This window comes from Cnephaeus nilssonii (genome assembly GCF_951640355.1).
Source record: "Cnephaeus nilssonii genome assembly, chromosome: 6".
NCBI lineage: Eukaryota > Metazoa > Chordata > Mammalia > Chiroptera > Vespertilionidae > Cnephaeus > Cnephaeus nilssonii.
The window spans coordinates 19,826,305-19,848,825 of NC_137077.1; the positions used below are offsets into that span (position 1 = coordinate 19,826,305).

At 44.1% G+C, this 22,521-nt stretch overlaps 1 protein-coding gene across 2 annotated transcripts in view; it reads right to left on the reverse strand.

Moving 5' to 3' along the window:
- ANO2 (anoctamin 2) overlaps positions 1 to 22,521 on the reverse strand; it is a 301,113-nt gene that overhangs the window by 174,532 nt on the left and 104,060 nt on the right. For both annotated transcript variants that reach the window (XM_079774619.1, XM_079774620.1), the window contains exons 8-10: positions 13,163 to 13,218; positions 11,947 to 11,988; positions 6,180 to 6,244 (exon numbers count right to left, since the gene is read on the reverse strand). In XM_079774619.1, coding sequence (XP_079630745.1) covers positions 6,180 to 6,244; positions 11,947 to 11,988; positions 13,163 to 13,218 — 163 coding nt within the window. The remainder of the gene's footprint in view (positions 1 to 6,179; positions 6,245 to 11,946; positions 11,989 to 13,162; positions 13,219 to 22,521) is intronic.

The following is a 22,521-nucleotide window of genomic DNA, read 5'->3' on the forward strand; positions in this document are numbered from 1 at the left end:
ATTTAAGGACTGAACTACATGACAGGGTACTTTTATTCCTGGAGCTCCAAGGAGCAAAACTGGAACAAAAGGGAGGAAGTCAGCAGAGTTCTTGCTCTGGCTCCATGACTATTTGTCAAGGTTAGAAATGTCCAACAGACAAACAAGCTGTTCCTGAGGCAAGGCACTCCCTACTATAAGAAAAGTCAAGCAGAGGCTGAACATTGGTTAAATAAATATGCAGTGAGGGGAACTCTTTATGCCTTCATTCCAGGGCCAGGCACTGAGCTGGCTGACCTCTAAGCTCATCCCACCTCTGTGATGTTATGGTCGGATCCCCGGGTTACTGGGTACTGAGAATTTATTGCACACAAGGGCCAAGGAGATATGAAATATAAAGCTTTTCATGTATTTTCAAACTAATATCAGTTTCTGATCCTCCTTGTGAAACAGGACATGACATAAGTACTCAAGGAAGCAGTGAGCTGGTGAGCCAGGTAACTCTTTTTTTTCCCTGTTCTGCCCTTGCAATTCTGGGAGGCCATGGGAACATGTGCAGCTACCTTGGGTCTTGGGATCCACCATCTGTACCATATGGCTGATACTACAGGAAGGAAGGTTAAAAGTTTGATCTAACAGGAATCGCCATCTATGGAAAGTTGTTTTGAGACTCCGGAGGCCCACCTCAGAAGACCTATATGGCCTTTGGGTGCAGCCTTGGACTGGAGCTAAGAGCACCATATTACTAGTTCGAGTCAACTGACCAGCCACAGGCCACAACCTCCGGGAAGGTGCAAACTGGAAGGGAGTGACACTCAGTGGGGGACGAGAGAGGAAGAAGAGTAGGATAGAGCTACTTCACAGTTAGGTTTAATAACCAGCCTGACTTATTTTTCTGATCTGTCAAATGGCCAGAATATAACAGCACAGAACACTGTTATCCTTGTTTCTGCCTGGTCTGAAGCAGCTACTGTCTGCTTTTCTCTGTCTACTCTGCTCCCATACTCTCAGAGACAAAAGAAAAATAATCTTCAGAGCCATAAGAGATTTCCTTCCAGCCTGAAAACACTTCCCAGCTAAGTCCAATACTTCAACTGCTGAGGCCTGTGTAAATACCCCACATGTGTGCTAGTCCCCCACTTCACATTTCCTTAGCCTCCTCTCTTAAATCCAGCCTCACCTCCTTCCAACCCTCGATTCTCTGCTAACCTACAGGGCAGATCAAGGTGCATGGATCAGGCTGGCATAAAATTCATACAGGTGAGATTTGCAAGTCAAGTTTTTTATCTTACCACTCCCAATCAACAGGCAGGAAGGTTCGGGCTTTAGGTCAATGTGGTTTCTGGCCATGAGTATCACACTAAACAAGAAATCCATACACAGGGAAGCCCAGGCTGGCAATGAAGACACATTCAGGACCTTTAACCTCAGTCCTTCAGAAAGCAACACTCTAATTCAAGTGCCACCTCTTCCAGAAAGTCTTCCCTTATTCTGCTAATAGCAATTACTCTTCTTCTGTCGTCATGTACTATCATGTTTATACTCATATCCTTAAAAGCCCTCACTTCATCCTCTCTTGCACATGCCTGTCTTCCTACATAATTGCTAGATCCTTAGGGCACAAACTTCACCTTATTTATTGCTACACCACCCATGTTTCTGAGCACAGAGACTTTGCTCATGGTAAATGTCAGTAAATATTTATTGCATTGGGCTGAATGGCCTTTATAAATCCCAAGGAAGGATCAAGGAGGAGGCAGCAGGGCTCAGGAAACAATTAATCACAGGTTGATTAACATTGTTTACTCTCCATTCCCACCCCTAAACCAGCCTGGCCTGCTGAAAAGCCTCCTAAGAAAGAATGTGGCTCCCTATCTCCCTCCTAGAGGGGTTGGATGGGGGAAGGGCCTAGAGACTGACCAAGAAGGATGGATCAAATCACATAGCCTTCTCGTGGATGAGAACTCTGGCAAGGAAAAGGACATCTGCCTTGCAGTAGGAGGAGGGCTAACCAATTCCTGTGATGCCAGGATCCTGGACAGGCTCCCTAAGGGCAGGACAGGCTCCCTAAGGGCAGGGCTGGAGAAAGCTGGGAGTCTAAAATGGTAGAGATGTGTGCCAAGAGGGGGGCACATATCACTCTTGCTCTCCACAGATGATGCCCAAATGCTCGTGAGGATGGTATGACCCCTCAGGTTGTTGTGGAAGTGTTCATGTCTCAAAGCTTCAAGGCAGAACATTTTTTAAAAAATATGTTTTTATTAATTTCAGAGAGAGGAAGGGAGAGGGAGAGAGGGATAGAAACATCAAAGATGAGAGACAATCATCAATCAGCTGCCTCTTGCATGTTCCCTACTGGAGATCAAGCCCGAAACCCAGGCATGTGTCCTGACAAGGAATCGAACTATGACCTCTGGTTCATGGGTCAACACTCAACCTCTGAGCCGTACCAGATGGGCTTATGCCAGAACATTTCTAAGGGAACTTCAGAGCTGCCCAGGGACAGGTTTTGTGCCCAGGGCCTGATTTTTAGGCAGCCTCACTCTTGAAGTGGGCATCCCTAAAAGGGATGGGAATGAGTGAGTGACAGCCACTTAGCCCTCTCCTGATTCAGTGTGCTGCCCATGAATAACCCCCTTGGTGAATTTCCCAAGACAACGGGCGGCAATCTCTTGAGCCTAGTAGGCTTGTAAACCCCTCTCTTCCTCATGCAGTGGCAGATGCTTAAAAATAAACATTTTGTACATAAACTTCAGCAAGTATAGTTAGGAGCTAAATCAAACTCAGATGTTTAAAGTCTGTTTTGTCTCACCCATATCAAAACTTCCAAGCTAAGAAAATCAGCCTGTGAGCAGACATTAATCCTAGTGAAAAGACAGGTCATGTTCCTGATGAACAGTGGATGACATCTGTACAAACCCAGAGGGCCCCTGACCCCCAGGTTCCCCAGGAAATCCAGGCTGTTTTCTTCCTGGGACATTGGGGAGTTAACCCAGAGCAGTACAGGCAGAAACCTACTCCCCTGGCAGCAAGACCCCTTGTGCGGCTCCTAAAGGATTAGAAGAGCTGCTTCCCTCCAGCTAAGACATCCTATCCCTCATTGTCTTAGTCACAAACCGCATTACTGCCAGGGCACAAGTGCTGCTGGCTGGATGTCCCCAGAAGAATCTACTGGGAGTGGGTCCCTGCTGGATACCTTCCTGGGGAACTTTCGAGGCAACTGTTGCGTGCGCGCATGCACACACACACACACACACACACACCACTCAGGCCTGCAGGCCCAGAGGTTTCTAGAGCAAAGGTGAAGAGCCCTGTTGGGCTGGAGAGACACATCAGCAGTCTCACAGTGCAGCCTGCTGGGCATGCCTGAAGGTGCAAGAGGAGGAGGCAGGGGCTAGGGGTGCAGGTGTCTTGCCTCCCCTCTGCCCACTTTCACCACCTGGGAAAGGAGCCTCTAACCCCAAATATCAAGTTCAGGCTTGAAGATCTAGAAGAAGGCCTTCAAAATGTAAACAGATCTCCCATCCCCACTGAGCTCTCAGTGCTTTAGGATGTTCCAAAGGACTGGCATGAGGGTGAGGGGCACACTGGGATTTCTCAGGAAGAGCAGAAGCTCAGTGCTAAACACAGGAGCTGAGTACCCAAGGAAATAGGTGGGAAATAGCTCTGCTAGGCCTTCGTCTGAATTATACTCAGCTTGTATCAGACTCCCCTGCCTCTGTCCATCTTTCAACACAGACCATATGGGTGCAATTTCTATGTGAGGCACCAAGAGGGTTCAATCCACATTAGGAAGTAGTAATGGAACAGCCCCATCACAGTGTGAGGCCACAGTGGCTCAAGGAAGGCAGCCACAGGCAGTTCTGACAGGTGGTATCAGGAAAGATGGAGAAGTGGTGGAGGCAGAGAGAAATGATGCTGAGGAAGCACCGGGGGTGTGGTGTCAGAGAGAGGGCAGACAAGAGGAAGAAGGTGACTTTGAAAGAATCAGAGAAAGTAAAATGGGTTATTTAGAAGAAAGTGTGAAATGAGTTTAGGGTGGTGCCTGCAGAGTATGGGTAGCTGTTCCCTACTCCTCCACCCTAGTTGTCTCTTTACAAGCCCTCCAGCTGCCTTTTATTGGATTCCCTGTCTCTGCTTACCCACCTTTGCCCTTAATGCTCCTGTCCCACTTCTCTCTCCCCACTACTGTCACTCTCTCTCTCTCTCTTTCCTGCAGCCCCAGGAGGTCAGAGAGTTCCTTATATTACAGGGTAGACAACTCCCCACACACACTAGCCAGTGTCCCTTCCCTCCAGCCAGTATCTGAGAGATGCCTGAGGTGCAGCCTTGCCCCCTCTGGCCAAGCCGCTGGCCTAGCCCAGGGCTGTGGGAGCTCCCCAGCCATCTGATCCTTGAGGAGCAGTGGCCAGCCTCCAGCTCTGCAGTGCATCGTGCCCTGTCTAGACACATTTGAGCTCTCTGTGCTCAGGAACCGCCAGGCCCCAGAGCAGGGCTCTGCTCCAAAGGCAATTCTTCCCCTGCAGGTGAGGCTGCTTTGGTGGCCAAAACTGAGTGCATATTGGAGCCATTTCCCACTTAGCTGGCGGCCAGTCACCTGAAGTCTCAGGGGCACAGACAGGGCTCTCTAGTAAGGAGAATTTTTATTTTTTAATCATATTTTGAAAAAACAAATGAGTAGTTGGAGAAAACAGGCGACAGAGTGGGTGGCCACTTGAGATGCAGAGAGGAAGATCAAAGCCCACCAGGCATGGAGGAAGCAGCCTTGGTGTGGCCCAGAGAACAGTCTAGGTGGCCCGTGCCTCATGAAAGGCAGCCAGGGCCTGGGAGGTGTTGGGGGAGGGAGCCTCGGTCACAGGCACCCAGTGGCCCTGCTTCCCGACCCAAGCACTTTGGTTAACAGTCTTCAGCTGAAACAAACACCTGTTGTCAAGAGACATCCAGCCAAACTCCCAGCTCCCTGGGAAGGCACTCACAGCTCCATGTGGGAAGTGAACCTGCCCAAACTATGGCCCCAGGCTGCTTTCTTCTTCCAAGAAGCAGCTGGAATTTCTCCCTCTGGACTCAATCCTTCTGGCTGCTGCCCCCTTTAGAGTCCCAGCCCAAGGCAATCGGCCAGGAACATTCTCTGTGTTTGCATGCTGATTAATTAGTTCATTAGAAGAACCACAGTGACGCTGTGACAGTGAGTCCATTATTTCAGTCATAGGCTGAGAGTCCTCTTTTCCAAATAAGCATTCTCTATCAAATTTCCTTACAGATCCCTCAGTTCAGCCTCCCAATTTAGGGCAACCAGGATCCTGAAGACCAAAGAGGGGCATTAGTTGCCCAAAGAAACATAGATCCCAGAGTGGCTGGGCCTGAAAGAGAACCCATCTCCAGACTCATCCCAGTGCTTTCCCACTTGAAGGTGTTGTCTCCCAATATTCCAGCTGGGAAAGAGGCTGAACTCTAAGAACACATTGAGTTTCTAGAACCCTCAACCCATTTTATGCTAGTCAGACTTAACTGCATTCTAATACATTCTTTAAAAGAACTCTTCACCAATGTACTATAGAAGCTGGGGAAATTCTCAAGGTAACAGGACATCATTTTAGGGTCAATGTCACACTTATTACCAAAGCAATGTCACAGCTTCCTTTGGATGACTAGCAAGTCAAAAGGAAGGAATGGATGCCAGGACCTGGTCTCTCCTCCCTTCTAATTTGGAGAAGCCATAAAAAAACCATATTACCTCTCAGGCCAGCCAGCTTATTCCAGGTCTTCCCTTTTCTTGGTCAACACCATGGTTACTTGGGCAGAACTCAAGGATCTGCTTCAACCAGATCCTTCTTTAGGACAATAATAACAGGAGTAATTCCATTCATTCCCCTCTCCCCCTACACACACACACACACACACACACACACACACACACACACACACACAAGAACAGGCAGGGACTGACCATAGTGCTGAAGGACCTCAAGATGGAAGTCATGGTGCATCCATCTACATTATCTGTTGCTCACACAGCTTCCATTTTTCTCCCTGTCCCTGAGTTGCTTCCCTATCCATAAAACACAGCAGTGAAATAATACAACCTAGCAAAGCAGATTTCTCTGCTTGACCAACAGTCTCCAGAAGCTAACGGGGTTGACAGATATATTTCAGGATTTGCATCTCTAGAGTCTTCCCAAGAATTCCCTCCCACATCTTACCTGATGAGGTCAATAGGTTGAAACTTATAAAACACTCCATAGCGTGCCCATTCTTGATACAGCAGCTAAACAAGAAAAATAGGGAAACAGATTAGAGGGAGGGGGAGCAACTGTTCACCTTTGTCTAACCTAGCAAGTCAAGATTTTACCCCCAAAGCCATCCCAATGGCTTCATTTGGATGACTAGCAAGTCAAATTGAATTTTCAAAGTCCAGCTTCTAGGACAGTTCTCATGAGACATCCACAAGGGAGATGTCCTAAGGCAGGAGGCTATAGAAGCTGACTTCTTCCCCAGAAAATAAAGGTGACCTTTGTCACACTCCAAGGTAATGCTACACCTAGCCATCATAATCTTTCCTTCATTATTCCTTTGTCTTGCTTAGTCCAGCAAAATGAGCCCTGGCATTCCTTTATTCACTCATTTAACAAGTATTAATTAAACATATACTATATACTAGGCACTGTGCAGACACTGGAACACATTCTAGAGGATAAGGGAGAAAATAATGCACCAAACATATCAGGCCATGCCATCTTGTGATATTTCCACAGCAACTTTAGCAGAACTGGCATGTGGACAAATTTGTGTATCAGTCCCAAGGGCAAACCACATTTTAGTGTCAAATACCTGGCTAGCAATCTTCACAAGTCACCCACAAGTAAATGAAGTAATTTGGTAACAAAACATCACTAGACATCACCTAGCTGCCCATGCTGAACAGATACTAGCACAGAATCAAATTATTTGTCTAGAATTGAGACTTATAACACAGTTACTACCTTGTTATGTTCTTTATTCTCCTTATACATCACATCTCCTTATACATCACACAGAATTCACCTGGAATTCTGTCAAGGAAAAGCTACCGCCATTGGGTACTTTGTATATCCAGTTCAACATCCCCCTACAGGAAGCCATCCTTTCACCTAAGTAACTTTAAAGACATTATATGAAAACTTCAATAAGAATTGGCATTCCTACTTAATGCCTATAGACTTATTGTCAGAAACTCTCCCAACAACCAAAAAATAGAACCAGAAACTACACAGATCCTGATAGAACAAACTGCATCCACAGTTACTACCATGTGCAAACTAGGAAGCCAAGACACAAAAAAGGGGTGGCAATGTGAGTAATGGGCACAGGAAGATCTGAATTCATGAGCTTGGACTATGCTCATTCTAGGCAGGTGCCACCTACTAATCTTACTGTTATTACATCTTCTTCTCCCCCTCATCTTGGGCATTTCTACTGCTCTGGGTTTTTATTCTCTCTCCCCAGTGCAAACTCTGGACTCACCAGCACCTGGTTGTCACAGTGACATCATTTGTGGCCCAAAGGGAGGCCAGCCTGCGTCAGGAAATGCAAGGCAAGTCCTCCCTGGAGGGCTGTGGCATGTCACCGCCTGCCTCAAGGGCTCTGCTCTCTAGAGCAAATTCCTTTCCAAGTCTCCTGTCCAGCCAAAACCTGAGCCTGAGAACACTAACATGCCACTGCCCACTGCCCTGGATGGGACAACTAAAAATACTCCAAGAAGTCAATATGGCCCAGTTAGCTCAGGCCCAAACTAAGAACCAAGCTCACAGGCCTTATCCCTGGTTGGATCCCAGACCTGCTATCAGAAACCTCCAGAAAGTCCCTTTATCAGTGTGGTACCCTCTAAGCACAGAGCTGTATCCATAGTTTATGGATAAAGATGAGGATGAGCCAAGAGAGCTGTTTGAGTTCCATGCAAAAAGGTGAACCGTTGCAAAATTGGACACAGGAGGAGATCATTAGGCAGACCCTGAAGAAGAGCTAGAGCTACAGAACAGCAAATCAGAGGCCTGGACACCCATGTGGCTCACCCAAGCCAATTTATACATCCTTACAGGAGAGGTAGGGAGAGGATGGAGGAGTGTTATAGACCCTTCCCTACCTTCACAAACATTTAATCACACACAATTAGAGACCAAGTGGGCCATGCTAAAGCCCAGGTTCCAGGGTCCCAGTCAGTGTGAAGGAAGGCATGCTCTGGGGTCTATGCCTATGGGGATTAGAGTGGTGTGAGGAAAGTTCAGAAGGACAACCACGGTAAATTGAGATAATCCCTTTAAACTTGCATAGTCTAGAATTTTCTAACGAAGCTCTTGACAAATCTACTTCCTCTCTTAGAGCTCCAGCATGTCCTCTACACCCATTGGCCAAGCCTGAAAGCAGATCAGGGAAGATCTGCAGCTCCTTCTCAGTGGACAGCGTCTTATTTCAGGGGTCCTAGGTGAAATTCCAGGCATGTTGGTCTGACCCCAAACCTTTAAGGCAGGAAGCAACAGCTCCCCTAGAGACCACCCCATCTGATTGATCACAGCATACAAGTGGCCCACAGGCTCCCTAGGGATTATGTTTGACAGTGGATCAGTTGGTTTGAGTATTTCTTGAGACTATAAAGGAACCCAACTGTAAAAAACATTCACAATGCCAGAGCACAACAAGATGTTTGAGACTTGTGGCCTCCTCTCAGGCCACAAGCTCCTCAGAGAGCAGCTGGACCTGCAACAGGCAGAAAGATGCCAGCTGTGGCCAACTGAGAGGCATGAATGGGACAGAGTGGACCTAAATGGGAGAGAATGGAATTCTATACCCGGATCCTACAATGACCTGTTTGAATTTTTTGGCAAGTCACTTCAACTATCTAGGTCTTTTCCTTTAATAGTACAATGAGAGTTGTGCAGAATTGGAAAATTAATCCTCAAGTGAAACCAACAAAATGAAGTGAAAACAAGAAAAATAACTGTTTTATCAAAAAGACAGACTGACTCTCTTTATACACCTTTTAGTGAGTCACTTTATAACTGTCCACTAGAGAAAACAATTATTACCAAAAGCTAGAAAATCCAGGACCAAGGGTTTAAAATCATTCCAGTGCTGGGCTTTGGGTTCCCCCTGTAAATGGGTGGGAGCCACCAGGAGCCAGTGGGGTCAAACAGCCCTCAGAAGATGCTAATGGTCACTTCAATGGGATGCTTGAGAAAATTAGGCAGGTCTGGCTATTGTGGAATTGGGTAGTTGCTAGCAGCCAGGGGCTACCCATCCACACCCACACTGCTCCCTCTTCCTGCTGTACTGCTTTCTAGAAAGGTGGGAAGCCCCTGTGCTCCAGAGGGAGGAAGACTCTTTTTAATTACCCTCCAGGATTAGAGAGAGAGAGAGAGAGAGAGAGAGAGAGCCCTCCAGGTGCTAGTTGGGGCTGAGACTATGGAGATTGCACAACTGCTTGAGGCCAGCTGGAATGGAAGGAGTTTGTATTCTCAGGGGCCTCTGGGCTTGCCTGGAATCTGCCTACAGGAATCCTGGGCCTCAGGGAGATCATAGGAATAGCCACATATTGCAGGGAAGAGTGAAGGAGAACATCTAGGTACTGGCAGGATGGGCATTTTGAGATGCCCTTGCAAGTTATCCCTAGAGAGACCATCCCACATTGCAGCTTCCAACACTTCCCCATGTCCTCCAGCACCAAATTCAAGGGTTCTTTCTCCCTTTCCCTCAACCAAAATCCCTCCTGCAGCCCTCTCAATGGGCGATAGACAATTACAATGTAATAAAAACAAATAAATATACTGCACATATTCAAGGGATTGGCTCTTTCCTCTTTAGATTACCTTTAAACACCACCATAAACCACTGAAACTACAGGCAGGAACCCAGAACCCTGGTCAGATTTCCCCTCACCATGTAAAAGAAGCTGTATCCACCCGGCTTCAGGGCTCTGGCTGGAATCTTGACACCGAGGTTTTAGTCCTGACTTGACAAATGTTTTTGGACATTGGAACCAGTTTCCTCACCTTGCTGGGTATGTTTCCCAAACCAAACAGACAGAAAAAAGCTTCACTCTCACTCATGGTTTCTCTTTTCCCCCATCACATGTATTTCCCTAACGTGACCCTGGCAGAGGAAATCAAAGACACTAGGACTTGCCAGCAAACCCAAGGGAAAGCCACAAGAACAAAGCCTATTGTCTTTCAAAGACACTGGTCCACCTTCGCTGAGCACCCTTTTGATGTAAACTTTGGGAATTATGCACCGGGATGCCTATCCAACCCTGGCTGGTCTCTCCCTGCCTCCCAGATTCTACCCAATCGACCAGTTGGGTTATGCACTAGGAATAATTCTATTGACCTAAGAAAAACATTTCCTGGGAGGAAAAGGTTTTGTTAAAAGGTTTTGTTGTTAATAATAATATATCATTGCAAAGACAAATGTACATATATTTTGGATAGTCTACACTTTCCTTCTCTCTGCCTCTGTAAAGATAAGAGAGGGCTGGCTGATTTCTCCCATGAATTGCTGTGTGATCCTGGTCTGGAATGTTCCTATAAAGTGCTCTACCTGTACAAACTGGGTCACCACCCACCCAGCAGGAGGTTTCCTAGGTTGACATCAGTAGTGATCACTCTTTAAAGGGGAGGGATGTGAAATTAGAGAATGGGAGGACAAAAAAATGGTTGGGGTGAGCGAGGTGAGATGTGGGGCGAAATGCTTCCTCCTTTTCCTTTAAATCTGATCCGGGACTTTTCAGGAAATTAAACACCGAGACTATTAGCATCAGATAGAAAACAGATGAGGTTAAGACATCGAAATACTAGAGCAGATTCCCTGGGCAGGCAGAGAAGGGACATGTGTAAGCAATCACAGCAGTATTTCTGGAAAAGACCTTTTATGTTTTTAATACTTAACACTTCATAACAGGGACTAATAGGCAGGATAAAAAGAAGGCTGCTCTAAATGCAACTTGGGGGATGAATGATTTTCCATACAACAGAGTGCGGGGGGTGTAACTTCTGGGGCTTCAATTCTTCACCCCTACTCCCCTTGCCCACCCTCCTCTGCTCGCCATAGATGCTGAAGGCTGAGGGAAACTGTGTGGGAGGATGGCATGGGTTGGGGGGCTGAAGCCAGATGTGGCATTTCATTCATGGGCTAGTTAAGGAGGCTGGGTGATCCTTAGCCCGCCATGCCATGGCAGGGAAGGGGTCACACCCACATGCCCTGAGCATCACAAACAGAATAAATGGGATCTAGGTGAGTGGCTGGGGAGAGAGTTGTCCAGTCAGGGGCTGTGACTGGCATAGGAGAGATCCTTCCAAAGGGACCTTTTCCCTCCCCTAACTAATTATATTATATATAACCTCTAATTCCTAGCTGCCGGAATACACAGTGTGAATGAGCTTCCCTCTCCCTCAGATTTCTTATCTGAAATGTGGGAATGGCCATACCCCACTTATCTGCCCTGAAGGATAAGAAGGAGAACTTAAAGATGACCCCCATAAAAGATAATGGCATGGAAAATAATGAATTTTTAGCAGGATTCGAGAGTCAGAGGTGTCCCAAGCCCTGTTTCTGTTAATTATGGCAGTGTTGTCACAGGTAAGGTGCAAAGTCTTTCTCTGCATCAGTTTCCCCATCTATAAATTAAGGAATTTGGACTTCCAGTGTTTCTCAGTTAAGGCCCTCTTGTCATCAGGAGTGGGATAATGCTTTTGTGTGAGAGGGTTAGCCTAGCTGGCCCATCAGGCACTTCATACCAGCAGTACCCCCATACACACAATCATGCCAACGACCAGAAATGGCCCTCACATTTCCAAGTGCCTAGAGGGCAGGGAGCAGTGGAAGGACTGCTGAAAAATATATAAGCAGATAAATCAAACATTTAGGACACTTCTATCTAGTTCCACACCCATCCATGGTCTTCCATGCTCAAGCCCTCGGTGCAGCATAAAGCCAGCTTACCTTTCTGTCATTCATGTCATCCCCTGGACTATCATATTCACCCTGTAGGAGGGAAAGAGATGCTAGATAAAGCCCATGGAACTGTTAAAAACAGAGAAAAGATTTTCTTTTTCTTTTTTAACATCATCCCATTTTTTTCATTCTCATTGGAGGAAGGTCAAAAACATGATATGGTAAGGAACTAATGTTCCTTCCACTTTCTTAGTCATCAACCTTTGCAATGTTTCCTGTGGACAACTTCTCAGACAGATACTCCCCTCAGATGCTCCAGAGGTCAGCCTGTGCCTCCTCATAGCAGATACAATGGCACAGCCTGTGTCTGCAAATGGGCATATCACAGGAAATCACCCAGTACTGTGTTCTGCTCACCCCTGCCCATAACTGACTGAACCTAACCTTGTATATGCCCATCGTAAAGATGTCAGTAAGAATCAGACTGTCATCTGGGGAATTCCTTCAGGCATTCAGGGATCCCCACCTCGGTCACCTCATTTGGCATGACTCTGTGACAGGTGCTAAAGAAGTCACCAACCAAATGAATAGTGGGGGCATTTCATTCATGGGCCAGTTAAGTTCTTCATGAGTCAACTTGAAGAATGTTATTACACTGTATTATGAGATGTTTATAACATTACTTCCAGTCAAGTAAAGCTTTGATTACAATCTGTTTTCTTCACTTAACCAAACAATAGTATACATAATTTTGAGATAGTTCCTTCAAAATGTTAAAATAAAATAAAAATATGACACTTAGTATATATTTGCATATTAAGGATGAGGAATTTCACACCCACACAAAACTATCATATACAAACGTCACTTTCAATTATTTAAGGACCTGATGGTCTAGGTTGTGTGTTATCTAGGCCATAGGCTTTCCTTCCACCGCCATCCACCCATTTCCAACATCTCCTCCCTTTGACCACTTGCAGGCCGTCTCTGCCTTCTCACACTTTCCCCAAAAACAAAAGCAGGGAGTGTAGGGAAAGCTCAAATAAAACCAGTTCATTCTGCCTTTGGGGAAATAACTGGACAGACAACTGGCAAAAATCAAACTGGGGCTTATGGTCAGTCATGAGCTGCCCAGAATCAGCCAAAGTATTTTAATGTCATGATTCATTTCTGCCTCACCTCGCATATATCCGCCCACTATGTTGCCTGTGGTTTTCAAGTTTTTTAGGCCTTCAGGGAGTGTGCCGACAGAAATGGTACTTACGTCATGAAGAGGGTAGGCCGCCTCATAGATATTGTTTGCTATCAGAAAGTTAATGCCTATGGAAGAAAGGAAGATGAAAATAATAACTCTAGGGCAGGAGTTTCTTTTGACACATATTAAGCCCTCACCCACCTCTCAGCTGAGAATCACTGCACCTTCCTCTGTGGCCTCCCAGTCTACATGCGTTTTTATCGAGCTTTCGTTCTTAGTGTAAGAGCAATATTTTTTCATTTCCCAAATATGAAGTTATGTTTTGATATCAGACAGGCTCTCTCAAACTTCGCATTCCTCCTGTCCTCACATATTCAGATCTCTCCAGTTCAATAACTCTCCTCCTCCACCGCCCCCTCCATGCCCACCATCAGTTGAGAATATCTATGTACAATGATAGCATAGGGATGACTATATAAATTACTATAATTATGATCAATGAAAATATGTCCCATAGCACTTTATCTGAACTCCCTTCTGACAGCTCCCTGTTCCTGCACAGAGTGGTGGTTATTCCTGTCCATGGCTGATCTGTGGACCATGAGCTGTCTCACTTAGGGGTATGCAGGGCAGTAGTTCTCAAAGTATGATCTGGGGAACCCTGTGAGTCCCCATGACATTTTCAGTGGGTTTATAGGTCAAAACTATTTTATATAATAGTACTAAGATATTATTTGCTTTTTCATCTTTCACGACTATACATTGCAATTTTGTGACGTGATGACATCATCCCATGACAGTTGATGGAATGTATGTTTGCATGTTCTTGAGCTTTAAAAGTTTTTCAGTTTTAACTTTTTTTTTAAATATATATTTTATTGATATTTTACAGAGAGGAAGGGAGAGGGATAGAGAGCCAGAAACATCGATGAGAGAGAAACATCGATCAGCTGCCTTCTGCACACCCCCTACTGGGGATGTGCCCGCAACCAAGGTACATGCCCTTAACCGGAATCAAACCCGGGACCCTTCAGTCCGCAGGCCGACGCTCTATCCACTGAGCCAAACCGGTTTCGGCTCACTTTTAACTTTTAATGCAATAAATATTAATCAGTATAACCCACCTAAACAAAAGCCCTTTGGGCACTCTCAATGGTTTAAAAGTATAAAGGGTCTCTGAGACCACAAAGTTTGAAAAGCCACACAAGGAATTCATTTTTTAATCTCAATAGTATTTCACACCACCAGCCAATAGCAAGCCTATGAAATATATGTTCAATGAATCAATGGCTCTGTCCCTTTAGCTCTAATATGCTCACAACAGAGAACCTTGAGCTCAGCATTGAGGCATGGTTATCGTTTCATTCATAATTTTATTCAGCGGCTATGAAGTGGTCTACATGTTCTGCCTGACTCAGATGGGAGGGATTATTCTCACCAATTCCAGCACCGAGGATCCAGCCATGCTGGGAGGCACACTTAATCATGGGGTGTGTGGGGAGTCTCTGCTACACAGTGATTTCCCTCGTCTCAAATGCACTTTCTACCCTGAATCATTCTTTCCAAAGAGCCTATAGATAGGGGTGAGATGAGGAGAAAATTGGTTTTGGAGGGAAACACATATGATATCTAAACTCTTAAGTAATCTGCATTTTCAGGGCTCTGAATAAAGGACAGATTTGGATAACAAATCTAAACAGTTACTCATTAAAATTCATGATTTTTCACCTCCCATTTCTACCCAATGCCCCACCTACAAGCCCAGAAACTGCAGAGGCTCTTAAACAATCCTCTCTCCTCTGTCAGCCTCCCCTTCCTCAAATCTTGTGCCTATTCACCTCAGTTCTGGGATACTGGATGCCAGAAAGACCAGCCATGGGCTCAATGGGAACGGAGGCCACAAGGGGCACTCAGCAGAAGTGGCCATTTTCCAGTGAGTTGAGAGCTGTGTTTGGTGCAGCGGCATTACCAAAGGACCAGTCCTTTACTGATTTTGAGTTTCCTCCTTGGCATGAACATAAAACATCAGAAATAACTCTGGGGAGTGGGGGGATCAGAGGGTGGGTAAAGAGAGTGCGGGTTGGGGGAGGGGTGCCCCAAGCCTCAATGAGCTGCAGATTTGTCCTACTTGCAAGACTACAATTTCACTCTGAGCATCATTAATCAGTTCAAGAGCCATAACCACAGCAATGTGAAGCCACCCTACAATAATCAAGGGGAGGAGTCCCACGTCGGGAGGGGGTGGGGTAGTTCAAAGCTACACAAGGGCTGTCAACATGGATAGAGGCTGAAGCATCACAGGCGGGTAGGTCTTCAACTAGACCACACCCCACGCACTACCCCACCCAACCTCTCCTCCCCTCCCCTATGCCCCCACCCCTGCACCCCATGGTTGCCATGGCAGCAGTATACACCCTGAAGACAGTCTCAAAACTGCATGGGAAAAGTTAAACAGGTGTTGAACTCTTCTGCTAATTCTCAACTTTGCTGAGCACAGTAGCTGAGTGTCTGAGAGAATTAGGCTGACAACCTGAACTCCTGGGTCCTACTGCCAGATCCTCAGAAAGATTTCAAATCATTGGAGGTCTAAAGCTGTGCACCCCACCCCCATCTCAAATAAAGTTTCCTTTCCAATGCATGCCTAAAGCAGGCAGCTCACTTCACTTGTGGAATTTTGTGTGTGCAAAATTGTTTTGTGTCCCTCAAAGGTCTACAAGGTACCTGAAATCAGAGAGCACTCCCCTCTCACCTTTGCCTCTTATTTATAGCACCTAGTTCCCTGCTGGGAACACAGAAAGAATAATGGTTGTTACAAATAACTACCCTATGGCTAAACTTATCTCAGTGACTTTCCATTTATCACAGGCACCCACCTTCCTCACTATTTCAGTTTTCTTTGGCAATCTATGCTGATGAAGAAACTTTAAACTCCAATTCATTAGTCCACTTCCTAAGAGAGGAAGCCCAACAAATGGTTCTTTGCCTTGGAGCCAATATGATTCATGTGATCATAACCCAGATAACCAGAGCCCCCACATGCAGTCATGGAATGTGTCTCTGTCTCCCATGGCTATGGACCTCCCCTTTTTCAGATGGTATCCTATGGGCAATCCCAATCACTGGCTGCTGAGCAGAGGGAGGGAATAGGACATAAAAGAAAGAAGAATGGGGGGCGGAGGCAAACTGCAAAGTCACTGTGCATCCACAACTTCACCCAAGAATGGGAATTGTTTTGGCCTCTTGAGTCACCCACAGACTTCAGAAACCAAGATTCTACCCCCAAACAAGCATGAAAATTGGTTTGAAAGAAGAAGAAAATAATCAAACATTTTTTTAAAAAAAAAAAAAGAGTCTCTGCTTTGAAAATTGAAATTCTGATTTTTTTTCCTTTCTTTTCAGCAAAAATGGGTTAATTGGTTCCATCCATGTGGCCATAATGGCAAAGCTTTCTTCTTCAGGATCACGTCTATAGTCCTTCCTCTCTGCTCTAGACTCAGGGAGAGAGATGCCCAACTTCTTTTCCCATTACTCCCAGAAGGGGGGCCTGGAAGAAGGAGAAAGCATGGAGGGTGTTCTCTCTACCCACAGAGAGGAGCAGTGTCTCGGCTCCAAGCACAGCTCACTAGGGACACCCTCTCTGATCCCTAAGTCTCATCAAATTACCAGGTACTTCATACCTATTGCTGTTAGAACTGTAACTCTCAAAGGACAAGGTTTGTTTTTCCTCTTTGCTCATCACTGACCACAGCTCTGCACAGCCTGATCCAGCCAGATAGGTCAACTGCATCCATAGGATCAGGACCAAGGTACAGAGCAGAGCAGGCTTGGGCCCAAGACTGGTACCTGAAAACACACACTCATAACACAAACCTGAGGCCTAGCATTTAGCTTCTGAAACATCTCTGGTTTCCTGGACACAAAGGATCAATCAAAGCACAGTTTATGGTCTGCCTCCTAGAGAGAGTCTTATTAAATCTGCAAATGGCGCTGGGTGACAGGGACTAAGCTCTAGTCCTTCCAGGCCAAACTCAAAGGAAACTGCTCCATCGGGACAGGTACTTAGAGGAACAGTGCTGAACTCCTGAAAACCCATTTGGTTTTGATCCCCCCAGAACAGGGCCCAATCCACCCGGCGTGCTGCTTTCATCCCTGCACTCCAGCCGGACGTAAATCTAAACCAGAACCCCCAGACGGTGCACTGAGCAGAGACTATATTTACCCATCACCAAATTGTCTTGACATGTGTTTAATTACTTAAATGCCTTTAATCCAAAGTCTTTTCTTCTAACAAAATATAAACCAGTTCAGCTGCATGAATGATAAACCAGATGTTTACAGCACACAACATGGTCTGGCTTCAGTCAAAATAATTAAGACATCGTCTCCTGAGTGGGGAGGGGAGACGCACAAAGCATATTCGTGTAAATGCTCTGACACCAAAGTGTCTATGAAAATGTAGCTCCATCAATCTGCAATTCTCTGTCCATGAAAAGGCAACAACGATTTCCACATGAAGGAACAAAAAAGGTGTCCATCCTCCTCAGACGTGATCATGGGGGCTTGGGTTTCTTTCCATGGTCAAGTGTACTTTAAAGGCTTTCCATGATGGGGTAAACTCCCAGACCCTGAAAGCTGGCTTTATGTTATGATTAAGGAGGCATCATGGGGCTGGGCCAAGTGTGTGATGGCTCACATGCTACTGCCACCATGCAGAACCAAAACTCACAAATATATTTAGTCTCTGAACATCATGTGTGCATTGGTCCATAATCCCTCACTTCTAGGGGTAAATAAGAGAGAGATTCCCTATCCACACCTTTGTAAATGGTCTCTCTATTACTATTCCCAACCTAAATTTTCCTGATTTGAGTGTGTCATTTGTTTCTGATTCTCTGGAGTGGCTCCCATCATGTCTTTTTTTATTATTTGCTTTCTTTGTATGTATCTCTCTTGCCAGACAACCACGTGGCTTATTTCCTCTTGCCCTCAAATGTTAATTCAAAAGTAAACCCGCCCCATAAAGGCAGGGATTGATGTCTGTTGTGTTTGTTTGATTCCCTACTCTATTCCCTTAGTTCTGGAATCTGAATGACACATAGTTCGTACCCAATAAAAAAATTTTTTGAATGAATAAATGAATCTAACACTGGGCAGACCTCAGCTTCCACCTCTCTGGGAAACCTTTCCTAATAACTTTATTTATTTATTAATTGATTATAGAGCTATGAAGACAAGCTAAGGAACCCAAGTTCTAAATCTGGCTTTGAATCTCTAACCTTGGGCACCAAGGTAATCCCTCTATGGTGAAATGAGTTAACATCTGTTGAACCTATTTTGCATGGTAGTGTACAGGAAATAATGAGAGTAAAAGTGCTTTGAAAGCATACAGCTAGACACATGTGTAAAGGGTCCTTATTATTTGGTCCTTATATATTTGTACAGACACCTCTTATCTGGTTATCCCAGCTCTCACAACAGAGAGCTCAGAAGAAAAAGTATCTAGATCTCATAAAATCTGTTCCCTAATGTTATGTGAATGTACTTTAACCACAGCAGAATCCTTCAGACCCTCCTTCACTCTCTCTTTACCTAAAATTCTAACAAGCTGTGTTTCTGTCTCCCAAACAGCAAAGCAAAACTGAAATAATAAAACTCAGAAAGGAAGCTAACCTGGGTCAAAAATTCAAGAAATCAAAGAGTGTGGAGCAAGCAACCCTTGAAGAAACATTTAAAAAAAAAAAAAAAAAGATGTTCTTAGTAATGATCCTGAATCATCCAGAAAAGTTTACTATGCATTTATACAGGGAATATATGCTGACCTATCCTATATAATAAAAGTCTAATATGCAAATTGACCAAATGTTGGAACGACCTGTAGCTATGACATCTACTGACCACCAGGGGGCAGATGCTCAATGCAGGAGCTGCCCCCAGCCCACAGACCCCAGGCCAGCCAAGGTGGGTGCCAGCAGGAGCCCTCCATTGTCCCACCAGTTGCCCCACAGATAGGCCCTGATCACTGGCCAGGCCTAGGGAGCCTACCCATGCACGAATTTTGTGCACCAGGCCTCTAGTTATACATAAGAAAGCAGAGACTATTATGAGAGATTTAGAAATTTTTCTATACAAAAAGATGTTGCTGAGAACATCAAGAACTAAACCACTAACCATATTCCCCTTTCACTTTGGCTCAAGGTCAAATTTGCAGCCCAACTGTGGAAACTAGAGGGCCTTATGGTTTAAATATTTGTAGTCTATTTTTTTCTCCTAGTTTTGACATTCAATTTTAATTTGTGCTTTTCCTGTTTCTTATTTTTTAATTTATTATTTATATTATGCTGTTTTATTGTTTTTCTTGTAAGCCACCTCAGAAATTTTATGGAACAGAACAGGAACATAAATAATTTAATACATACAACTTGTATACAGCTCAATGCTTTGCAAAAGCAGCCATTCAAAACAATGCATTTTTCACAAAGAAAAGAAGTAATAATACTAAAAAAATGAGAGTATTTCTGAATTATTATTACCTTTAGTACTTTTTTTCCATCTTCTAATTCTAATCTTTATTATCTTTCCCATCTTTTAATTTCCATTGTAATCTGGTATAATAGGAAAGGGAATAAGGCTCTGTACATTAGTGATGTACAGAAGTGATGACCTCATAAAAGTTAATGCCAAGGTTGAAGGATCAACAAAATACCTTGGACAACAGTTCTAAGTACTGTCCTGTTCTCCTTATCTTCTTTGTATGAAGCAATCATCCTCTGAAGGATCTAAGTCAATTCTATGCCATTTGTGCTTCTCTACCCAACCAGAGAGAAGAGCAATAAAACAAAATCCACCCCATGGCTCAAAGGCCCATATTATCTTGAGGCCTCACCCTGTTATCATATTTTTCATTCTTCCTGATCTTCTAAGTAAGATTGTTTAGGTTGACCAAGGAGCTTAGAAAGGACTTGATTTTCCTAGGCAGAAGTCAAACAAGGTGAAAACTGGCCTTCAGGGTTCTCCTCTGCTGGAAAGCAGAAAAGTGCAGTCATATGTCTCTTGTTACAAAGTTAATAAATCACCAGTAGCTACTGTGCAACTACCAGACTTTATTTATTTTGGGGAAAGGGAATTGGGGCTTCAATGTATGAATTTGGGGCAGGAGCAACAAATATCAAGTCCATAACAATGTGTAACTATTAAGGCGTTTGCATTTTATCTAAGAAATGTGGATCTATTTTACCATTTCAAGCAGGCCAGTGATATAATGAAATCTGCCTTTTAAAATCAGACTGCATTTTATAGGATGAGTTAAAATACACAAAACTGGGGATAAGAAGATGACTTAGTGGTTGGGAAAGTAATTCAGGTAAAAAATAATACAGTTCATATAGACTAGGATAATGGTTGTGAAGAGAAAAAGTATACCAATTGTAGAGATATTTGAGAGGTCATTCAACTCAACAGCACTTAGTTATAATTTCTGGCTTGAGAAATTGAGAGCTAGTGTTTATTGAAATTGGGGTTACATGGATGGGAACTGTGTTGTCCCCCAAAGGGAAATCTATATGGCCCTTTTGGTTCACATTGTAGTTCAGATTCTTTCAGGGCAACTGCATGGAGATATTGAATGTGTAGTTGGATATTTAGTTCTGAGAATCTAGATAGAAAATAATTCATCACTAAATTTTCATAATGTCCATGCTTAAAGCACAGAAATCATAATAGGTTTTTAAAATTTACAGTATAGTGAGTTGCTAATTTAAGCCTTACCTTAAAATATATTAAATGGCACTAAGGAAGAGACTTTATAATATCCGTTAATCTCTGCTTTCCTTCATTTTTCATCATTTTCTAAGTGAAGAAAAACTGAGGCTAATGGACACAATATAGTCTGCCACAATCTAACAGAATTTAATGATGATAGAACTTAAACTCACTTCTCCATGTTCCCCTGCCAAAGTTCTAGCAGAAGTACATTGGCGTCTTAGGATCTCAGGTTCATCATATGTCAAAAGGAGGTAGGCTATCCCTTCCAATTAAAGAGTCTATAAGTTGATTGCTAGATAACTATTATTTCTATAAGTAACCAACTTTAAAGACCCAAGCTAACTCCACTTGTAGTTCATAGAATCCCAAAGGTAGGAAAAATAGGGGTGGAGCAAGGAAAGCGAAGTTCCAGACCCAATTCTGACAGTGACTCAGTGTATGACCCAGTGTACACTTATCCTCTTTGTACCCATTTGTAATTGGAAATGAGAATTACTGAGATGCCTGCTTTCTCTCGGGCTATGAAACTAATACTAGAAATTTTACGTTGATACTTAGACACAGATGTGGAAGTAATTGCATCCTCCTCTATGTTCCCTTTGCACTCTGAACATGTCTCTATTATTGTACCTGCCAGATTATCTCATAACTGTCAGTTTATATGTTTGTCCGCATGGCTAAACTAAGAGCCTCTCGAGGGTAGAAATTAGGTAAAATTCACCTTGGCATCTCTCAGTTTCTATAACATCATATGACACATAGCAGGTTCTCAAGAAATGTTTTCTGAATGTTAAAAAAAAGAAAGAAATTTTTGAAAATTACTCAACAACAACAAAATCCTTAAGATGTTTGGCTTTGAGACATAAAATACAAACAACAACAAACACAACCAAGACCTTAGATCCTCAAAGGAAAAAATTTCATTGTTAAAGCAGAGGGTCTCTAATGACCTTTCAGCACTCTGGAGACTGTCTCTCAAAATAAACTTTAGTTCTTAGGGACTTCCCAGTTTACAAGACAAACTAACAGCTTCTTATTTAATCTTTACAAAAACCCTTCAAATTAGATATTATTATCCCCACTGGACATAAAAGGAACCTGAGTTGCAGAGAAGTTAAGTCATTTGTACATGGACACGGAAGTCAGGAACTCGACAGCTACTGCTATGAAACTAGCAGGATAGTCATGTTTAATTAATTCATTAAACCACATTAACTGAGCAGAATGTGCAAGGCAGACAGCTAAGTGCATTAAAGCATGAAAGATGATTCAGACACATCTTAAGGACTGTCTTCAGAGTATAAGCCATGGACAGAGATAACCTGCGAGAAAGAGATTCTGTTTTATGGGAGTGCTGAAGAAAAGGGGGGGCATTAAAGAGAACCTGTTGGACAATGATGTTTGGTCTGGGGATGGGTAGGAGTGAGACTGGGGGAAGGACATTCGTGCAAAGGGAACAACATGAGCAAAAGGAGAGAGGATAATAGTCACATTGACAGGAAGAGAAGCACTGGTGAGAGAGGGCAAAGGAGAGAGGGGGAATGAAATAGAAATAGAATCTATATATATATAAAAGCCTAAGTGACCGTTAGGACCAAACAACTGGAACAACCAATCGACCAGTCGCTATGATGCGCACTGACCATCAGGGGGCAGACGCTCAATGC